General features: G+C 54.7%; 1 protein-coding gene across 1 annotated transcript in view; it reads left to right on the top strand.

Moving 5' to 3' along the window:
* The window catches only part of LOC138742736 (segment polarity protein dishevelled homolog DVL-3-like), an 88834-nt gene that overhangs the window by 26803 nt on the left and 39914 nt on the right, over positions 1-22117 (top strand). Inside the window, exon 4 of the mRNA XM_069897542.1 lies at positions 1679-1785. Coding sequence (XP_069753643.1) covers positions 1679-1785 — 107 coding nt within the window. The remainder of the gene's footprint in view (positions 1-1678; positions 1786-22117) is intronic.

Raw genomic sequence — 22117 nt, 5'->3', positions numbered from 1 at the left:
CAGATACTAATGACCACAATATTGTAGCTAAAACACCAGAAAATCTGGCAAAAGCAGTGACCATAGCAGCGACAAAAACACCAACGCTGGCTTGTAGCACGTGCAGACAAAACCACGTGATTCGAAGCAACATCGAGGAATAACAACAGCTCTGACTGGAGAGCAGTAGAAGGTTCAAAAAGTAAATGAGCATTGAGTTTTAGCCTCATAGGTCTATTGATACATATAAACTGGGCTTAATGAAAAATGTTTTTGTTGTTATAACAAACTACAGGGATATTTTTATAAAAATAATAACTTTCTGCTGAAACTGCACAAGAATTATATACATAGTCATTCTGGTGTCACCTAATGCAGTCCATACCCCACGCACCCCCCTAGTGACACCACTGCCCAGCCTTCTCCCCATAACCTTCGATCCCTGGCTAATCACGAAACTATCAATCTCAGCCTTAAGTACATCCAATAACTTGGCCTCCCCAACTGCCTGTGGCAAATTACATAGATTCACCACCTTCTGGGGTGGTCTCCCTTCATTTACATCTACTCTTTCCATGCCTTTCACCATTCAAAATGTTCCTCCTCATTCTCCTAAGATCTAACAAGTGCATCAAACGTACTTCATATGATAACTTTCATTCCCAGAATCATCCTTGTGAACCTCTGAACCTCTCCAATGTCAGCCCATGAGCCCATACCACCCAAATACCACAATTAACCTGCTTCCCCTGTACATTTTTGAAGGGTGGGAGGAAACCTGAGCCCCCGGAGGAAATCCACGCAGACACGGGGAAAACAAACAAGCTCCTTACAGACAGTGCCGGATTCGAACCTGGGTCACTGGCGCTGTAACAGTGTTGCACTAACCATAGTGCTAGCCGTGTCACCCCTCACTCACATCAATAGACAAGGAAAAGGGTCATTGGAAAAGTTCACCAGGGAGTTGCTGGCACTGGAGGGGTTAAGTTATGGGGGGAGGTTGAGGAGGCTGGTACTTTATTTCCTTGAGTGTAGGAGACAGAGGGGAGAACCTAGAAATTTATAAAATCGAGGGGGGATGGATAAAGTCTTTATCCCCAGGGCAGATTGTTCTGGAATTAGAAGGGATAGGTTGAAGGTAAAAAAGGACAGATTTATGATAGTCTCAGAGGGAAGTCTGTATCTAGAGAAGTGAACATGTCAAGCTCCCGTAGCCCCTCACTCTCTGACCACCTTTTAAAGGCACGTTGTTTCAGTAGCTAGGCTAACCACATGTCCTGATCACAGAAACCTTCAGGATATTATGTTGGAGGACTGGGCGTTAGTTGGCTGATGGTTGTCTGCAGACGCCTGCTCTTGCTTTAATGTTGTCCAGATCTTGCTACTGCCTTGTTTTTCTGAGTCCATAAGAACTAGGGGAAGGAGCTGTCCATCTCGTCTGTCAAGCCTGCCCCCCCCCCTCCCCACCTCAGTAAGGCCATGACTGATCTGGCAATGGACTTGGCTCCACCTGTGAGTGCAGTAAAAATTGGGTCTCGAGCAGTGATTCTCAACCTTGCCTTCCCTCTCACATCCCACCTGCATGCCGTGGCTGGGGAATTATGCTACATTGGTGTCCTCTGACCGGTCACAGCACTGGCCGATCACAGTAACTTGCGTCCTCCGACTCACCATACCTTTGCTGTTTTTTTCCGTGCAGCGCCAATGCAGCTGGGAGCCAGGACAACCTGGACAATGAGACGGAGACAGAGTCGGTGATCTCGTCACGAAAGGAAAGGCTACGGCGGAAGGAAGGACATGAGCACAGTGAGTGTGTGATGAGGGAGATGTTAATTGTGTCACATTTGTACTGGTGATTCAGTGGTACTGGGTTCTTCTCTGGTCTTTAACAATTCTGTGAACCTCTAACTAATTAAAGCAAGTTTTGAGTATGTATTGTCATATATACCAGAACAAAGGGATTAGTAAATGAAGAACATTTGACAGCTCTTTGACTGTACTCCTTGGAGTTCAGAACTCCATTTAAGGATGACCTCATAGGAGCATTTTGAAAGTTGAAAGACCTGGACAGGGTAGATGTGGCAAAGATGTTTCCCATGTGGACGAGTCAAGGGCACAATGTCAGTATTGAGGGGTGCCCATTTAAAACTGAGATGTGGAGGAATTTCTTCAGCCAGAGTGGTGAACATCTGGAATTTGTTACCATGGGCAACTGTGGAGGCCAGGCCGTTGGGTGTATTTAAGGCAGAGATTGATAGATATTTGAGTTGTCAGGGTACCAAGGGTTAGGGGGAGAATGCCGGGGAGTGAGGCTGAGTGGGAGAATAGATCAGCTCATGATGGAATGGTGGAGCAGACTTGATGGGCTGAATGGTCTACTTCTGCTCCTATATTTTGAGATCTTACTCAACTATTAGGCTTGACAGTAAGTGAAGATTTAATACAGTGGTTCTCAACCTTTTTCTTTCCACTCACATCTCACTTTAAGTAATCCCTATGCCATATGTGTTATGTGATTAGTAAGGGATTGCTTAAGGTGGGATGTGGGTGGAAAGAAAAAGTTTGAAAACCACTGATTTATTTGTCCTTCATTGACTCGTTATGTGCTCGGTTTCATAACTCCATAGGAAATGGACCAATTACAATTTTTCTCAAGCAAAATATTTCAGTAAAAATTAGGTCTCGAGCAGTGATTCTCAACCTTGCCTTCCCTCTCACATCCCACATTAAGCAATCCCTTACTGATCACAGAGCACCAATGGTATGGGGATTACTTAAAGTGGGATGTGAGTGGAAAGGTAAAGGTTGAGAACCACTGATTTAACGCCTACTTTGTGTTGGTACTTACTGAGGATCAGGACACTGACAATATTGATCAAAGCAGGACTGAAGGTGCGTACTGGTAAATGAAGAAATCTAGATGGCTGGATCCCCGTCCTGCTGTATAGTCTCCATCCGAAACATCGATCATCCCTTTCCCTCCGCAGGTGCTGCCTGACCTGACGCACAATAAAACAGGAGCAGGAATTGTCCCTGCTTTGCCATTCAATAAGATCACGGCTGATCTGGCCATGGACTCAGCTCCACCTCCCCAGAACCCTTAATTCCCATGCTATTCACAAATCCATCTGTCTGTGTCTTAAATACATTTAATGAGGCAGCCTGCACTGCTTCCTTTGGCAGAGAATTCCATTGATTGACCACTCTGGGAAAAGGTGTTCCACCTCATCTGTCTTAAATCTAATTCACTCAATCTGATTCCCTCCAGTTCTAGTCCCAGCCATTGGAACAACCTCCCTGCTTCAATTTTATATCTTCCTTTAATAATGTTAAATGACTCTATAAGATCCCCTCTCATCCTTCTCAACTTCAGTGAGTATAGTTCCAAGCTACTAAAACTTTCCTTGTGAGAAACATTGCTTCAGCCTGGTTTGGGAATAAAAGTGCCCAAGAACTCAGAAAGTAGAAAATACAGCCAGGTCCATCACAGGCTTTGTTTTCCCATCCACTGCAGACATCTATGCAGGACACTGCCAACATCATAAAGAACCCCCAATACTCTGGTCACATTCTCACTACCACCATCAGACAGAAGGTACACAAGCCTGAAGAACAGCACCTCTAGGTTCAAGAACAGTTTCTTTCCATGGAGCCATAGAGCTTTACAGTACCAAAACATGCTCTTCTGGTCTATGCCAAGCTATTATTCTGCCTGGTCCCACTGACCTGTACCCTCTCCATAGCCCTCCATACCTCTCCTATCCATGTGTCAGCCACAGCTTATCAGGGACTCCATGGACATCACAAATGCGCCATCTTTGTTATTACAATCTAGATTAATGATAATATTTATTTATCCATCTTGTGCATCCCTTGTCTCTTTTAGATCAAATCAATTGGATTACTCTTGTAGATTTACTTTACAAGAACCTGTCCAGCTTCAGCAAGAGTTTCAATGCTATGTACATTGTACAGGTCGAACTTCTTTAATCCATTGACCTTGGGACCCAGTCATTGCCGGAGCAGGGAAAATGATGGAAAATGCACAAAAAATAGTTGTCACAGGTGTGGTAGCTAAAAGGATCAAATATATCACAAATCAAATCCCAGTTAGCACAATGCCTTTACAGTGCCAACGATCGAGAATGCAATTTGAATCCCATGCAATGAATTTGTACAAACAGCGGGTGCTGGACCACGGCAGTTGCTGGACCACAGAGAGCCAGATTTATGATGCTCAACCTGTACAATGTGTATGACAATAAATTGATGAATCTCACCCAACCATTCCTGCAAGCAACCTGGTGAACCCTCAGGCAGCAGCTCCTCCTTTGCCCCACATTCCAGCATCTGCAGACTCTTGTATGCCCAGCCCCCAGGCTGTTAAGGGAAAGAGGAGAAGAAATAATATATCCCAGATAGCCACAAAGTTTCTGAATAGTGGAAAACTGCAAGAAACACAAGGTGAAATTTTAATCCTTGCAAACACGAGCTGTGGAGGATGTGGGCAAAGGTGAGGTACCTGTCATACATCTGAAAAAAGACGTAGATTGGCAGACAAGTCACCCTATCCTCATTACACATGCCTCCTCCCTTCCATGCTCTCAGTCTTGATGAAGGGTTCTGAACTGAAACATCAACCATTCTTTCTCTCCCACTGACACTGCTTGACCTGTGGGATGCCTCCAGCAGATGGTGTCCTGCTCCAGATTTTGGCATCTGAGGTCTTTCCCCAGAGAATAATAATGATATGGCAGAAGGGACGGCACATCACGAAGATCAGGTTATCAGGCACTGACAGCAAATTGCTTAAACGGTCACCCACTGCACAGGACCCTCCCCCCACTGCCTAACACCCTCCCCACACTGCCCAACACCCTTCCCCCACTGCCCAGCACCCTCTCCCCACTACCCAGCACCCTCCCCCCGCTGCCCAGCACCCTCCCCCCGCTGCCCAGCACCCTCCCCCCGCTGCCCAGCACCCTCCCCCCGCTGCCCAGCACCCTCCCCCCGCTGCCCAGCACCCTCCCCCCGCTGCCCAGCACCCTCCCCCCGCTGCCCAGCACCCTCCCACCGCTGCCCAGCACCCTCCCCCCGCTGCCCAGCACCCTCCCCCCGCTGCCCAGCACCCTCCCCCCGCTGCCCAGCACCCTCCCCCCGCTGCCCAGCACCCTCCCCCCGCTGCCCAGCACCCTACCCCCGCTGCCCAGCACCCTCCCCCCGCTGCCCAGCACCCTCCCCCCGCTGCCCAGCACCCTCCCCCCGCTGCCCAGCACCCTCCCCCCGCTGCCCAGCACCCTCCCCCCGCTGCCCAGCACCCTCCCCCCGCTGCCCAGCACCCTCCCCCCGCTGCCCAGCACCCTCCCCCCGCTGCCCAGCACCCTCCCCCCGCTGCCCAGCACCCTCCCCCCGCTGCCCAGCACCCTCCCCCCGCTGCCCAGCACCCTCCCCCCGCTGCCCAGCACCCTCCCCCCGCTGCCCAGCACCCTCCCCCCGCTGCCCAGCACCCTCCCCCCGCTGCCCAGCACCCTCCCCCCGCTGCCCAGCACCCTCCCCCCGCTGCCCAGCACCCTCCCCCCGCTGCCCAGCACCCTCCCCCCGCTGCCCAGCACCCTCCCCCCGCTGCCCAGCACCCTCCCCCCGCTGCCCAGCACCCTCCCCCCGCTGCCCAGCACCCTCCCCCCGCTGCCCAGCACTCTCCCCCCGCTGCCCAGCACCCTCCCCCCGCTGCCCAGCACCCTCCCCCCGCTGCCCAGCACCCTCCCCCCGCTGCCCAGCACCCTCCCCCCGCTGCCCAGCACCCTCCCCCCGCTGCCCAGCACCCTCCCCCCGCTGCCCAGCACCCTCCCCCCGCTGCCCAGCACCCTCCCCCCGCTGCCCAGCACCCTCCCCCGCTGCCCAGCACCCTCCCCCGCTGCCCAGCACCCTCCCCCGCTGCCCAGCACCCTCCCCCGCTGCCCAGCATCCTCCCCCGCTGCCCAGCACCCTCCCCCGCTGCCCAGCACCCTCCCCCGCTGCCCAGCACCCTCCCCCGCTGCCCAGCACCCTCCCCCGCTGCCCAGCACCCTCCCCCGCTGCCCAGCACCCTCCCCCGCTGCCCAGCACCCTCCCCCGCTGCCCAGCACCCTCCCCCGCTGCCCAGCACCCTCCCCCGCTGCCCAGCACCCTCCCCCGCTGCCCAGCACCCTCCCCCGCTGCCCAGCACCCTCCCCCGCTGCCCAGCACCCTCCCCCGCTGCCCAGCACCCTCCCCCGCTGCCCAGCACCCTCCCCCGCTGCCCAGCACCCTCCCCCGCTGCCCAGCACCCTCCCCCGCTGCCCAGCACCCTCCCCCGCTGCCCAGCACCCTCCCCCGCTGCCCAGCACCCTCCCCCGCTGCCCAGCACCCTCCCCCCGCTGCCCAGCACCCTCCCCCCGCTGCCCAGCACCCTCCCCCCGCTGCCCAGCACCCTCCCCCCGCTGCCCAGCACACGCTGCCCAGCACCCTCCCCCCGCTGCCCAGCACACGCTGCCCAGCACCCTCCCCCCGCTGCCCAGCACACGCTGCCCAGCACCCTCCCCCCGCTGCCCAGCACACGCTGCCCAGCACCCTCCCCCCGCTGCCCAGCACACGCTGCCCAGCACCCTCCCCCCGCTGCCCAGCACACGCTGCCCAGCACCCTCCCCCCGCTGCCCAGCACACGCTGCCCAGCACCCTCCCCCCGCTGCCCAGCACACGCTGCCCAGCACCCTCCCCCCGCTGCCCAGCACACGCTGCCCAGCACCCTCCCCCCGCTGCCCAGCACACGCTGCCCAGCACCCTCCCCCCGCTGCCCAGCACACGCTGCCCAGCACCCTCCCCCCGCTGCCCAGCACACGCTGCCCAGCACACGCTGCCCAGCACCCTCCCCCCGCTGCCCAGCACACGCTGCCCAGCACCCTCCCCCCGCTGCCCAGCACACGCTGCCCAGCACCCTCCCCCCGCTGCCCAGCACCCTCCCCCCGCTGCCCAGCACCCTCCCCCCGCTGCCCAGCACACGCTGCCCAGCACCCTCCCCCCGCTGCCCAGCACACGCTGCCCAGCACCCTCCCCCCGCTGCCCAGCACACGCTGCCCAGCACCCTCCCCCCGCTGCCCAGCACACGCTGCCCAGCACCCTCCCCCCGCTGCCCAGCACACGCTGCCCAGCACCACCCCCCCGCTGCCCAGCACACGCTGCCCAGCACCCTCCCCCCCGCTGCCCAGCACACGCTGCCCAGCACACGCTGCCCAGCACACGCTGCCCAGCACACGCTGCCCAGCACCTCCCCCAGCTGCCCAGCACCTCCCCCAGCTGCCCAGCACCCTCCCCCGCTGCCCAGCACCCTCCCCCTGCTGCCCAGCACCCTCCCCCTGCTGCCCAGCACCCTCCCCCCGCTGCCCAGCACCCTCCGCCCGCTGCCCAGCACCCTCCGCCCGCTGCCCAGCACCCTCCGCCCGCTGCCCAGCACCCTCCGCCCGCTGCCCAGCACCCTCCGCCCGCTGCCCAGCACCCTCCGCCCGCTGCCCAGCACCCTCCGCCCGCTGCCCAGCACCCTCCGCCCGCTGCCCAGCACCCTCCGCCCGCTGCCCAGCACCCTCCGCCCGCTGCCCAGCACCCTCCGCCCGCTGCCCAGCACCCTCCGCCCGCTGCCCAGCACCCTCCGCCCGCTGCCCAGCACCCTCCGCCCGCTGCCCAGCACCCTCCGCCCGCTGCCCAGCACCCTCCGCCCGCTGCCCAGCACCCTCCGCCCGCTGCCCAGCACCCTCCGCCCGCTGCCCAGCACCCTCCCCCGCTGCCCAGCACCCTCCCCCGCTGCCCAGCACCCTCCCCCGCTGCCCAGCACCCTCCCCCGCTGCCCAGCACCCTCCCCCGCTGCCCAGCACCCTCCCCCGCTGCCCAGCACCCTCCCCCGCTGCCCAGCACCCTCCCCCGCTGCCCAGCACCCTCCCCCGCTGCCCAGCACCCTCCCCCGCTGCCCAGCACCCTCCCCCGCTGCCCAGCACCCTCCCCCGCTGCCCAGCACCCTCCCCCGCTGCCCAGCACCCTCCCCCGCTGCCCAGCACCCTCCCCCGCTGCCCAGCACCCTCCCCCGCTGCCCAGCACCCTCCCCCGCTGCCCAGCACCCTCCCCCCGCTGCCCAGCACCCTCCCCCCGCTGCCCAGCACCCTCCCCCCGCTGCCCAGCACCCTCCCCCCGCTGCCCAGCACACGCTGCCCAGCACCCTCCCCCCGCTGCCCAGCACACGCTGCCCAGCACCCTCCCCCCGCTGCCCAGCACACGCTGCCCAGCACCCTCCCCCCGCTGCCCAGCACACGCTGCCCAGCACCCTCCCCCCGCTGCCCAGCACACGCTGCCCAGCACCCTCCCCCCGCTGCCCAGCACACGCTGCCCAGCACCCTCCCCCCGCTGCCCAGCACACGCTGCCCAGCACCCTCCCCCCGCTGCCCAGCACACGCTGCCCAGCACCCTCCCCCCGCTGCCCAGCACACGCTGCCCAGCACCCTCCCCCCGCTGCCCAGCACACGCTGCCCAGCACCCTCCCCCGCTGCCCAGCACACGCTGCCCAGCACACGCTGCCCAGCACCCTCCCCCCGCTGCCCAGCACACGCTGCCCAGCACCCTCCCCCCGCTGCCCAGCACACGCTGCCCAGCACCCTCCCCCCGCTGCCCAGCACCCTCCCCCCGCTGCCCAGCACCCTCCCCCCGCTGCCCAGCACACGCTGCCCAGCACCCTCCCCCCGCTGCCCAGCACACGCTGCCCAGCACCCTCCCCCCGCTGCCCAGCACACGCTGCCCAGCACCCTCCCCCCGCTGCCCAGCACACGCTGCCCAGCACCCTCCCCCCGCTGCCCAGCACACGCTGCCCAGCACCACCCCCCCGCTGCCCAGCACACGCTGCCCAGCACCCTCCCCCCCGCTGCCCAGCACACGCTGCCCAGCACACGCTGCCCAGCACACGCTGCCCAGCACACGCTGCCCAGCACCTCCCCCAGCTGCCCAGCACCTCCCCCAGCTGCCCAGCACCCTCCCCCGCTGCCCAGCACCCTCCCCCTGCTGCCCAGCACCCTCCCCCCGCTGCCCAGCACCCTCCGCCCGCTGCCCAGCACCCTCCGCCCGCTGCCCAGCACCCTCCGCCCGCTGCCCAGCACCCTCCGCCCGCTGCCCAGCACCCTCCGCCCGCTGCCCAGCACCCTCCGCCCGCTGCCCAGCACCCTCCGCCCGCTGCCCAGCACCCTCCGCCCGCTGCCCAGCACCCTCCGCCCGCTGCCCAGCACCCTCCGCCCGCTGCCCAGCACCCTCCGCCCGCTGCCCAGCACCCTCCGCCCGCTGCCCAGCACCCTCCGCCCGCTGCCCAGCACCCTCCGCCCGCTGCCCAGCACCCTCCGCCCGCTGCCCAGCACCCTCCGCCCGCTGCCCAGCACCCTCCGCCCGCTGCCCAGCACCCTCCGCCCGCTGCCCAGCACCCTCCGCCCGCTGCCCAGCACCCTCCGCCCGCTGCCCAGCACCCTCCGCCCGCTGCCCAGCACCCTCCGCCCGCTGCCCAGCACCCTCCGCCCGCTGCCCAGCACCCTCCGCCCGCTGCCCAGCACCCTCCGCCCGCTGCCCAGCACCCTCCGCCCGCTGCCCAGCACCCTCCGCCCGCTGCCCAGCACCCTCCGCCCGCTGCCCAGCACCCTCCGCCCGCTGCCCAGCACCCTCCGCCCGCTGCCCAGCACCCTCCGCCCGCTGCCCAGCACCCTCCGCCCGCTGCCCAGCACCCTCCGCCCGCTGCCCAGCACCCTCCGCCCGCTGCCCAGCACCCTCCGCCCGCTGCCCAGCACCCTCCGCCCGCTGCCCAGCACCCTCCGCCCGCTGCCCAGCACCCTCCGCCCGCTGCCCAGCACCCTCCGCCCGCTGCCCAGCACCCTCCGCCCGCTGCCCAGCACCCTCCGCCCGCTGCCCAGCACCCTCCGCCCGCTGCCCAGCACCCTCCGCCCGCTGCCCAGCACCCTCCGCCCGCTGCCCAGCACCCTCCGCCCGCTGCCCAGCACCCTCCGCCCGCTGCCCAGCACCCTCCGCCCGCTGCCCAGCACCCTCCGCCCGCTGCCCAGCACCCTCCGCCCGCTGCCCAGCACCCTCCGCCCGCTGCCCAGCACCCTCCGCCCGCTGCCCAGCACCCTCCGCCCGCTGCCCAGCACCCTCCGCCCGCTGCCCAGCACCCTCCGCCCGCTGCCCAGCACCCTTTGCCTGGCACCCATCACACATTCCCTTCTGTTGTATTCGGAACCCATCTGTGTGAAATTGGGGAGGTAGCCTCTCCCATGCCCGTTGTTTCCCAATCCCTGGTATTAGTGCATTTGTCAGGGAGGTGAACCACTGCAACATGTTTGTTGGCCCCTGGTCAGGTGAATATTCACCCAAGCTGTAGAATACTAAGGCATAAGGTCAAAAGGCAGCTCAGCTGCCCTCTTTATCATGGAGGGTGGTTCATCAATGACTTTTCATCCTGTGATTACCTTCACCTTCCCAGGAAGACTTCACTGAAATGACTCGTCTCTCCCACAGGATCATGTCTGTGGTTTTGCTGCACCTTGTTCCTGCCAACAGAAAATAAAGCTACACCATTTTTAGGGATTTTTCTATGGTTTTAATTTTCCAGTCCCTTGAGTCCTTCAAACAACACGGTTAGTGTAGCAGTTAGCGCGACGCTATTACAGCGCCAGCAACTGGGATGTCTGCAAGGAATTTGTACGTTCTTCACACGACCGATGTGAGTTTCTACCTGGTGCTCCAGTTTCCTCCCACCCTCCAAAACGTACAGGGTTGTAGGTTAATTTGGGTGAAATTGGGCAGCTCGGGTTGAAATGGCCAGAATTGACTCCTGCCGTGATATGAATGAAATTTAATTTAAATTTAACCTTCCTCAAGCAATCTCATTTATAGTACATTTATAGTTCTCTTTCTCTGACTGTAAGAGGCACTCAGGCAATTTCTGCCGATGGTGAATTTGTCTGCCTTACGGCAGTTGAAAGCAAATTCCGTGTAGTATTGCACTCTCTTATTGCGTGACAGTAAAGGAGTCTTGAATCTTGAAACAGACCATTTGGCTCAATTGTGGAATCTGGCCTTTCTACTCCGTTCCATCCAGTCACCACATCCTTCTGTTTCCTTTCCCTCGTATCTTTCTATTCTGCTTCTTCAATACTAGTTTGAGATCTGCTTTGTGGAGGTCATTTTGGGTTCACTGCTCACCACATCAAGAAGTACCTCTTGGATTGTCCATTGGATCTCGATGTGATCATCCTACATTTGTGGCCCTGGTTTTTGTTCTTCCTTCGAGGGTAGTGTCTTCTATGCACCACCCCGTCGACTCTTTCATTCTCCAAACACCCTCTGACAGGTCACCGCCTCTTCCACTTTTTCTCGAGGAAGGTGCGCCTGTTTCGCCTCCCCTGGGTTACAACATCTTCCCCGTATTGCTCGGTATTCATTTTGCCACAAGAAGGTCACAGTGAGGGTGTAACTGTTCATCTCTTGCAGCTGTACCATTGACATTGGGGAACGGTGCCAGGACAGGGGTCAGGACAGGAGATTCAGGAGTGAAAAAAAGGAGGGATTTGGAGGACCAGGGAGATCTGGTGGGGTTGAAGGCATCCAGAAACATTGATCCCAGAGGGTGAGAACCATGTAGTAATCATTTCAGCCAAATGCTTTCTATGGCTGACTGGACTGTCACTGGACCCAGCGAGCTTCACAATTAATTGCAGTGTTTTAATGATAATGACTAAGTCAATCGTAATCTGGATCTGCAGTAAATACAGGTGCAAGGTTTGGCAGTGGTTGAGTTTTTAATTTACTCTCATTCTCCCCAGGCTGAAGCCCCAGAGCTCAGACTGAGCTTTGTACAGTGAAGGCTGGAATGCTCTCCTCTCTTGCTCCGGGGCATTTACAATTCCTTAGAATCACAAATAGCAGCGTGAACGTGCACCGATTCTTCCGTCATAAATTTTCTTCAAGATTGGGAGTTCACGTCCAGGGTGAGATGCAGTGGGGGCTTTGCGTTGAAGATTGCTGCCAAGAAACAGCTGATTGAATCGCTCCCAGCATTACTTGTGCAAACAACCCAGACCAAATGAGTCGCTCCTGATTGCTTATGGATTCAGCAGTTTGCAAAGCAATTAAGTGACAGAATTGGGAAGGCAATGTGCCACCTCTTCAGCAGCCTTGTCTCTGATGAAGGGTTCATCATTTCTGATTTCTTCATGAAGGGTTTCAACATGAAGCTTCCACAGTTCCTTTCTCCTGACCCCACTGGTGCTGCTGAACAGTACAGGAGCAGACCCTTTGGCTCACATGTCTGCGCCAAACATGATGCCCAAATTAGACTAAAGCTCTGCTGCTTCCATACGATCCCTATTCTTCCATCTCCTGCACGCTCATGTGTCTGTCCATCGAGAATCCTCTTAAGCACTGCCTCTCATCATTTTATATATTTCACCAGGTCTCCCCTTAGCCTCCAACTCCCTGGAGAAAATAGCCCAGGTGTGTCCAACCTCTCCCAACAGCTCACACCCACTAATCCAGACAACACCTGAGGAAACCACTTCTGCCTCCTTTCCAAAGCCTCCACATCCTTCTTGTAATGGGGCGACCAGAATTGCAGACAGTGTTCCAAGCTCCAGATTCCAGGATCTGCAGCCTCTTGTGTCTCCTGCTTTGTTTCGCACTCAACGTGTACCTGCATTTTTGTGTTGTGAAATAGTTCACAGATGTTTGGGGTGCATGGTTAGTGTAATGGTTTAGTGCAAAGCTATAATGCAGCTGCAATGTGGGTTCGAATCCCACGCTGTCTGTAAGGAGTTTGTACGTTCTCACCATGTCTGCGTGGGTTTTCTCCAGGTGATCTAGTTACCTCCCATCCTTCAAAAATGTACAGGGATTGTCAGTCAATTGGGGTATTTAGGCGGCATGGGCTGGAAGGGCCTGTCACCGTACTGTATGTCTAAAAAATAGATAAATTGCCCTGAGAGCGTACAGGGATTTAGTTTAAAGCTTTATCTAATGGGCAGCAAACAGATTCGTCGACGCTATGTTCCGTCAGCATTCCCTCTGACTGGAAATACTGTCCTGGATTATGTGTTGAAGAATAGGATGGGTCTTGGAAAGTTGAAGGAGGTGGAGGTGGGATTCTGGAAGATGGAGGGGAGATTGTGACAGGGAGGAGCTGCACCAACTGCCGGGGGATGGGTGGTGGGGGGGGATTGACGGCTGGTTGGAACCTTCTGGCTTTGTTTGCGGAAGCAGGACTGTGCAGAACAGGTGCTATAAATTACGTTTCCTCAAATACACAATTTAAAAATCAATCAATTAGTGCAAAAGAAGAGAATAAAATGTGAGGCAGTGCCTGTGGTTCATTGTCCGTTCGGAAATCTGATGGCGGAGGGGAAGAAGCTGTTTCTGTACTGTTGGGTGTTCATTTTCAGGCGCCTGTACCTCCTTTCTGATGGTAACAACTACAGTTCCTTATTCTTGCTTTCTCTCCCAACCTCTTGACCCCTTTAGCCCAGTGATCTCAATCTCGCATTCCCACCATGTCATCCCTTACGACCTGCAGAGCTCATATGGCATAGGATACCATAGGGGCTCTGTGGTTGGTAAGGGATTACTTAAAGTAGTACGTGAGTGGGGTAAAAAAGGGTTGAGAACTGCTGTTTTAGCCAAATGGGCCATGTTCATCTCCTTTCCAAACCAGCCTCGACATTATGGTTGGCAAATCGGTTAGTGCAATGCTGTCACAGCCCCAGTGATCCGGCCCAGGATTTGGGTGCAGTCTGTAAGGAGTTTGTACGTTCTCCCTGTGACTGCGTGGGTTTTTCCCTGGGGCTTCAGTTTCCTCCTACCTTTCAAAGTCTACTGGTGGGGGGTTGTAGGTCAATGGGGTGACACAGACTCGTGGGGCGAAAATGGCCTGTATGCCTGAATTTAAATTTAAACTTTCTGTGGTAGGGAGTTCCACAAGTTCACAACGCTCTGGAAAACCCCTCATCTCAGACCTAAATGGCTTAGTCCTTATCATTAGACGGGAAGCCTTATTCCTTCGACATAGCTCTTTTGATTCCTGTGAAGAGATAAATGCAAGGAATTCCCAAACACAAGACTGAAACGATCTTCAGGGAACAGCACGTTGGGATTAAGTCCAGGCATCATTGTTTAATCACTCATTAATAATGAATTAACAAGCCTTTCGTCGTGTGGTATTCATCATGTCATTTTCCTGGCAGTGAATATCCCTGTGCTCTCATCTGAGGACATTTTTAATCAGCTGACCAGATGCTTCTGAGCATCTGAAATGGTGTCTCTTGCCAGCACAGTAGCAAACCCTATTCAGCAATGATTTTCTCAATGCACTGTTTAACTCTACTGTAACAGAGATGAATGAGTGTTTATTTGTCAAATGTACAGAAATACAGTAAAAAGTTTTGTTTTCCATGCTATCCAGCCTACCTAACTTGTAAAACAGTGTAATGATAGACAACTAAATAATCGTAACTGAGACCGTGCAGGGAGAGTTGTTACAACGGTCAACTGGAGCAGGGTGTAGAGAAAAGTACAAAGACTTTCAACTGATAGCTCAGTGGTTAGGGCACTGGTCTTGTAAACCAGGAGTCAGAAGTTCGTTCCTCGCTGGGGCCTCATTTCTGTGAGGGGCACTGGACAAAGTGCCAACTCTCTCTTCTTTATGGTAGACAAGGTTAAAGAATTTCATGTATGTTACATTCTAAATGTAGAATTACATGAGAATAAAGGAACCTTGGTACTCATGTAATAGTCAGCTCCCCCTCCCCCCCCTCCATTTTTAGGCCCAAAAGTTGTGTTTTTTCTATATCCCGTGTAAAAGTTGACACCCTAATTTTGGCCCGACTGCTCGCCTGTCCGAGCTCACGACAACCCAGTCACCCAAGAATCCTCGCCTCAGCTGTCTGCCCATCCGAGGTGACCACAGATCCTCGACTCAGCCGACCGGCCACAGGAGCTCTTGATGCCCCAAGTATGGACTTAGCACCCAGTTCCAGCCATCTGAGTTCCCGACGCTTTGAACAATGTAGGTAGATACTGTGGTCAAAATAGTATCCATGTAAAAGTCGACCCCGCCCCCCCCCCCCCCCCCCAAATTTGACCCAAACATTTGGTCCCCAAAACCAAAGTATTACACGAGTATGTATGATGGACATGAAAGGCAGTAAAGGGCTATCACCTTTTGCCAGACCCATTCAAGGACGTTATAACAGTAGGAATAAAAACTGTCTTTGAATCTGCAGGTTTGTCTTCCCAAATTGTGCATGTTCACCCCTCTCAAAGGTGGGAGAAGAAAGTGTGAGCGGGGTGGGAAAGCCCTTTAATGTTTATTTAGTTACATCTATTTAGATGTATTCAAAGCTGGCTGATTTGTTTTAGATTTTTACTCTCCACACTTTGCTTATTACTGGTCAGTCTCCTGGAGTGCATTTCCAAGGAGCATCAAGTTATGGCGCAGATTTGGCCCACAGAGCCCATGCTGGCCAACGAACCCTGTGCATAAATGCCATTTCCCAGCACTCAACCTGTGTGCTGTGGTGACAGGACTCTCCTATTGGGTGCTTGGTTCACATTAGAGTGATAGAGTTTTATGACATGCATAGACCCTCAGGCCCAACTCGTCCATGCCAGCCAAGGCTGTCCCATTTGCCATCCCGGGATAGTGTATGGCGCATATTCCTGTGAACCCTTCCTCCCCACATACCTGCGTAAAATTCTTTTAAATTTTGTAATTCTGGTTCACTGATTTTGTGCGCCCAGTAGATCATTCTTCAGCAATTGTGGCTGAGATTTAATTTGTAGGTGGTGAAGTTACCAGAGACGGCCAAAGGTAAACTCGAAGAACAAGACCTCATATTCTGTCTGAATAGGCTGGAGCCGAATAACGGGAATACTGAATTTTCTATTTTCATGCAACTCACTCCAGTCCTTCTCTTTCACTCTCATCAGGCCACACAGGGCCTCTCTTTCCCTTTGTTCCCATCTGCCCATTACCCACAGGCCTATCTACCTGGGATTCCACACCCTTGGCCTACCCTCCCTATCCCCTCTCATATCTGGTTCTGCTTCTCAATAATCTCCCCCTCCCCTTCCCCTTATCTGGGTCTACTTTTTAATTCTTCATCCTCCATCTGTACAGGGCCTTGGTGAGACCCCACCTGGAGTATTGTGTGCAGTTTTGGTCACCTTATCTAAGGAAGGATGTTCTTGCAATGGAGGGAGTGCAGAGGCGATTCACCAGGCTGATACCTGGAATGGCAGGAATGACATGAGGAAAGATTGCGCAAATTGGGATTGTACTCGCTGGAGTTTGGAAGATTGAGAGGGGATCTCATAGAGACCTATAAAATTCTGGCAGGACTGGACAGAATGGATGCAGATGGGATGTTTCCAAGGATGGGAAAATCCAGAACCCGGGGCCATGGTTTGAGGATAATAGGCAAACCATTTAGGACCGAGATGAGGAGGAATTTCTTGACCCAGAGGGTGGTGAATCTGTGGAATTCATTGCCACAGAGGGGAGTAGAGGCAGGTTCATTAAATATATTTAAAAGGGAATTAGATCTATTTCTTCAGTATAAGGGTATTAAAGGTTACGGAGAGAAGGCAGGGACGAGGTACTGAACTTTAAGATCAGCCATGATCTCGTTGAATGGCGGAGCAGGCTCGAAGGGTCGAATGACCTACTCCTGCTCCTATCTTCTCTGTTTCTATGTTTTTTATCTCGTCCTTCCCTCTTCCCTCTCCCAAATGGTTATATGGTTACTCATGCCTACTATTTGGTCTGGCAGCTCGTTCCATACACCCACCACCCTCTGTGGAAAAGTTACCCCTCGAGCACTGAGGAAACCTTTCCCATCTTGAAAGTGTCATTACAGGTCGATTGGGTTGTAGGGAGAGCTTTTGGCACATTGGTCTTCATAAATCAAAGTACTGAATACAGCAATTGGGATATTATGGTGAAGTTGTTCAAGTCACCGGTGAGATCAACTTTGCAGGACTGTGTGCAGTTTTGGTCACCTACCTGCACGAAAGATAGGTGTAAATAAGATTGTAAGAGCGCAGAGAAGATTTACAAGGATGTTGCCGGGACTTGAGAAGCTGAGTTAGAGGGAAAGGTTGATAGGTTAGGATTATTCCCTGGAGCGTAGAAAATGAGGGGATATTTACTAGAGATATATAAAATTATAAAGGGTATAGATCGGGTAAATGCTAACAGGCTTTTCCCACTGAGGTTGGGTGAGACCTAGAGGACATGAGATCGGGGTGAGAGGTGAAATTTTAAAGGGAATGTTCAGGGGGAACTTCTTCACTCCGAGGGTGGTGAGAGTGTTGACCAAGCTGCCAGTGGAGGTGATGAAAAATGGCTCAATTTCAACATTGAAGCGAAATTTAGATATTTACATGGGTGGTATAGGTATGGAGGTGCAAATGGATGGGATTAGGTGGAAAAATAGTTTGGCATGGACTAGATGGGCTGAAGGATCTGCTTCTATGCTGCAGTGTTCCATGCTTCATGTTGATCCGAAATCTGTGCCCTCTTGTTTCAGAGTCGGTGACATAAGGCGACTGGCTATTACCAATAGCTCTGCCCCTTGTCATTTTTATACCTCTAAAAGTGGATTTTGCTCCCTGTCTGGACTGTAGAATTTTTAATTGGCTGGAGGTCTGCTGAGAGAGTACTGTGATTGGGTAACTGCTTGCAACAAGGGAGCGGTGATTGGCTCTTGGTTTGGCAGGTGGGGGTGTTGATTGGCTCTCTGTGTACGTCGGGAGCTGTATCTGGCAACGATGGAGCCGTGATTGGTGGAGGCCGAGGAGTTAACATAATCAAATCCTGCTTCTGCCACTGTCTCCTGGGATTAGTTGATGTCTGTTTGGAGGAGCAGGAGACTCCTCCCTATGGGGCCCACTGTCAGCGATATTCCCTGTGGCTGAGGGGGGGGGAGAACCCATTTGGTACTTGAAGCAACCTGCGAGGCAGGACACAGGAATCTCAGTCCCCAGGGCGAAGGCTTTCAGTCAGCTACACCTGCAGGCAGGACAGGAGTGCACACTGCATGCAAAGAGCTGGGGTACCACATCTGTGTGTCCACTGGATCATCAGAACCTCCCTCTGCAACCCCTGTCGGCTCCGGAACAGCTCCAAGGCTGGTCAGTTGACTCTTGCCACCCTGACTCCAGGCAACAGCAGAAGGATGCCTGACATTTAGTCGAGAGAGAGAAAAAAGAGGCAAGAATACCTTTCTGCCTTTGGGGTCTCAGTACTGTGAACAATTCTCTGTGTGTTCTGGAACCAGCCTGAGTGTTGCAGTCTGCTGTTGAGTGACGGGGTTGCAGCGTGCTTGCATAGACCCCTGCGGTTGCAGCTGAATGCAGAGGTTGACTGTCTACACGCGTCCGCGACAGATAGATCCCCATTCTTCAGCACCGCTGCCCTGAGCCTTGCACTGGTCTCAGTCTCTTGCCTCACCACCCCGAGGAATCGTCCCCCTTCAGCGAGGAGAAGGGGTGGGGAAGGCCTGTCGTTGAGGTGGAGGGAGGGGCCAAGGATGGTGCTCCTGTGTTTCAAAGGGAGGGGGAGGAGTCGAAACCGAACCCCCACTGCCGCGACGTCCCATCGGATGCAAGCACGTCTGTGTCGCTGGGGCCTGCCATCGCTGTGTCGAGTCCGCTGTTACCCTGAGTCGCAGCCTGCAGCTCGTCTTTGTAAGTCACCAACAACCCCCCACCCCACCCTCTGCCTCACACCCACCTCTCCATCATCCCATTCCACCCCCCCCCCCCACCCCCCCACAACCTTCCTGAGCTGAGATCCTGATGAAGGGATTAGATACAGGCAGATTTATGTCAATGTGCTCGCTGGAGGGATTATCTGCTTCTTTTACACTCCCTTCCGGGGAGTGTGGGATCTGTAGTGGTTGGAAAATTTGTGAAATCTCTGTCAGCGTCCTCATGGAATGACCGACCATGAGGATATACCCGCCCGCTCTGGTGAGCTTCCTGGTGCTTGTCTCTGAGTCACTGGCAGGTACAGCATCGCTTCACAGAGCAGTTGTGAAATGTCCTTCTGTTCTCACTTGAACCACAGGAAACAATCAGTTGTTTCTGTCCTTTCCATTGATTTGAGCTTAGAGGTGAAATTTTCACATGCTACCGAGGTACCAAGTGCTCACTGTGTAAAACCAGGGTATAATACCAGTGGGGAATGTCACTGTATAACACTGGGGTACAGTACTGGTGGGGGTGGGTCTGTCACTGTGTAACACTGGGGTACAGTACTGGTGGGGGTGGGTCTGTCACTGTGTAACACTGGGGTACAGTACTGGTGAGGACAGGTCTGTTACTGTATAACACCAGGGTACAGTACTGGTGCAGACGAGTCTATCACTGTATAACACTGGGGTACAGTACTGGTAGGGACGGTCTGTCACCATGTAACACTGGGGTACAGTACTGGTGGGGGCGGGTCTGTCACCATGTAACACTGGGGTACAGTACTGGTGCAGACGAGTCTATCACTGTATAACACTGGGGTACAGTACTGATAGGGACGGGTCTGTCACTGTGTAACACTGGGGTACAGTACTGGTAGGGACAGTCTGTCACCATGTAACACTGGGGTACAGTACTGGTGGGGGTGGGTCTGTCACCATGTAACACTGGGGTACAGTACTGGTGGGGGTGGGTCTGTCACTGTGTAACACTGGGGTACAGTACTGGTGAGGACGGGTCTGTTACTATGTAACACTGGGGTACATTACTGGTGGGAATGGGTCTGTCACTGTATAACACCAGGGTACAGTACTGGTGCAGACGAGTCTATCACTGTATAACACTGGGGTACAGTACTGGTAGGGACGGTCTGTCACCATGTAACACTGGGGTACAGTACTGGTGGGGGCGGGTCTGTCAATGTGTATTGCACCACCCCCTTACAATCTATCTCATAATCCCAAAAACTTCCATCAGGTCACACTTCAGCTATTTGTATTCCTCAGAGAACAAACCAACCTTTCTCTCCTTGTGACTATACCCTTCCATTCTCAGCAACACCTTGGTGAATCCCTTCTGCTGTCTCATCCAGTAGTTGGTGACCAGACCTGCACGTCGTACTAAAACTGCATTCTAACCACTATTTTGTACAGCTGCATCAGGCAGGAACCAGTAAATAGGGGAACTAAAATGAAGGGATGAAAGGTCTGCTCCCATTCTCCCATTTAATGGCCAAGTAGTGGAATGCCTGTGTGGGAGTGAAGTCTCTTCTGACAGAAACGGGTTTTAATAAATAATTTGGAATTGCATTGAGCTGAAGTTCCCATGGTTTTGTCGTGCTGTTTCTGGGTGCGCAGTGCCCTGTGTCCACTCTAGCCTTTGATCATTGCTGCGGGGAGTGAGAGAGGAGACCAGGTCATTACTCAGCCTTCTCTCCTGTCTGCCAGGATCTTCACGACTGGTGACACAGGTATCGGATTTAAAGAAAATGCAAATACCTGACCTCGTTCTGGTGGATGATTGACCTTGCATTCAAAGCATGGTGAAGATAATTGAGAAGATATTGCTTGTAAAGTAAACAGTAAAAACTTCCCCAGACAGCCAGTGGGTTGTAGAACATAACTCTTGCCATCTCTACCTCTGTCAGAAAACATTTTACTTTAAAAAAAATTCTCACTTATACTCACAAATCTTCACCACTCCCCTCCCTGTTGTTACCACATTTAGATTGCAGGTTTCATTTCAACATAGTTGTGGAACAGACTTGATGGGCCAAGTGGCCTACTTCTGTTCTTTTGTGATCTTGTGAACATTCAAAAGGTAATTGGGCAGATGTTCTGTATGGCCAGGAAGGATATGGATCAAACGTATCCATATAGGACTAGCCCATGATCAACATGGAAAATTTGGGCCAAAGGGCTTGTCCGTGCTGCATGACTCCATGACTTTGGTCTCCAATTGTGCTTTTGAGTTCACCTCCAGTTTCCACCATTGCACCAATGGCATCTGTACTTTAGGTTCCTCGCCCCCGAGCTCTAGAATTGTCATTGATTTGGTGATCATGGGCTTCACAAGCCGAGCCAATGTTTAACTGCCTGTCTGTCAATGCCCCTGAGAAGGTGGTGTGGAGCCATTTCTTGAACTGCCGCAGCCCTTGAGGTATGGCTGTGCCCACGGTGCTGTTCAAGAGGGTGGGAGGTTGGGGTTTCCAGGGTTTGGACCCAACAGTGGTGAAGGAATGGGGATGTATTTCAAAGTTGGGATGTTGTGTGGATTGGAGGGTAACTTCCAGGGGATGGGGTCCATGTGCTTTTGGTGCCCCTGCACTTCTGTCTGATGGAGAGGGTGGGTTTGGAAGGAGCAGTCTGAGGAGTCTTGGGGAGTTGCTGAAGTGCATGCTGTAGATGGTACAGATTGCTGTGTATGTGGTGGTGGGGGTGTGAGTGTATGGATTCTGACAGGGTTCTATTGTGCAACCGGTTGTGGGGGGAGGGGTGAGGGTTAGGTTCTGAAAGGGTTTTATCATGCAACTGCTCAGTTCTGGATGGTGTTGAACTTCTCGCAGGTTATTGAAGATGCTTTCATGCAGATGAGTAGAGGAGTGTCCCCTCACCCTCCTGGTGAGCCTTGTGGATGTTGATCAGGTTTGGGCTGCGTTCCCTAAACTTGTCTGCCTATCTTCTCTCCTACAACCTCACCTTTGGAGTAAAACACGAAAATCTGTAGACACCATAGTTGAAGTAAAAACTCAATGCTGGAGAAACCCAGCAGGTCAAACATTGTCCTTTATATAGCGAAGTATTGACCTGCTGGGTTTCTCCAGCATCGAGTTTTTACTTCAGTCACGGTGTCTACAGATTTTTGTGTTTTACTCTTATCTACCTGATACTTTGATGAAGAGCTCAAACCAGAGATGTTGGTTATGTAACTCCCCATACGTGGTCAGGTCACAGAGTGATCTCATCTTCTGTCTGGGTGGGCATCCTCCAACCAGATGGCATTAACATTGACTTCTGGTTTTTGTTAACTCCTCCCCTGCCCTCCGCCACCCCCATCTTCTTCCCCCAGCTCTGTATTTCTCTCCCTT

Source organism: Narcine bancroftii, chromosome 9 (genome assembly GCF_036971445.1).
Source record: "Narcine bancroftii isolate sNarBan1 chromosome 9, sNarBan1.hap1, whole genome shotgun sequence".
Classification (NCBI taxonomy): Eukaryota; Metazoa; Chordata; class Chondrichthyes; order Torpediniformes; family Narcinidae; genus Narcine; species Narcine bancroftii.
Note: the sequence above shows the minus strand (reverse complement) of the source record. Positions and strands in the feature narration are given on the sequence as shown.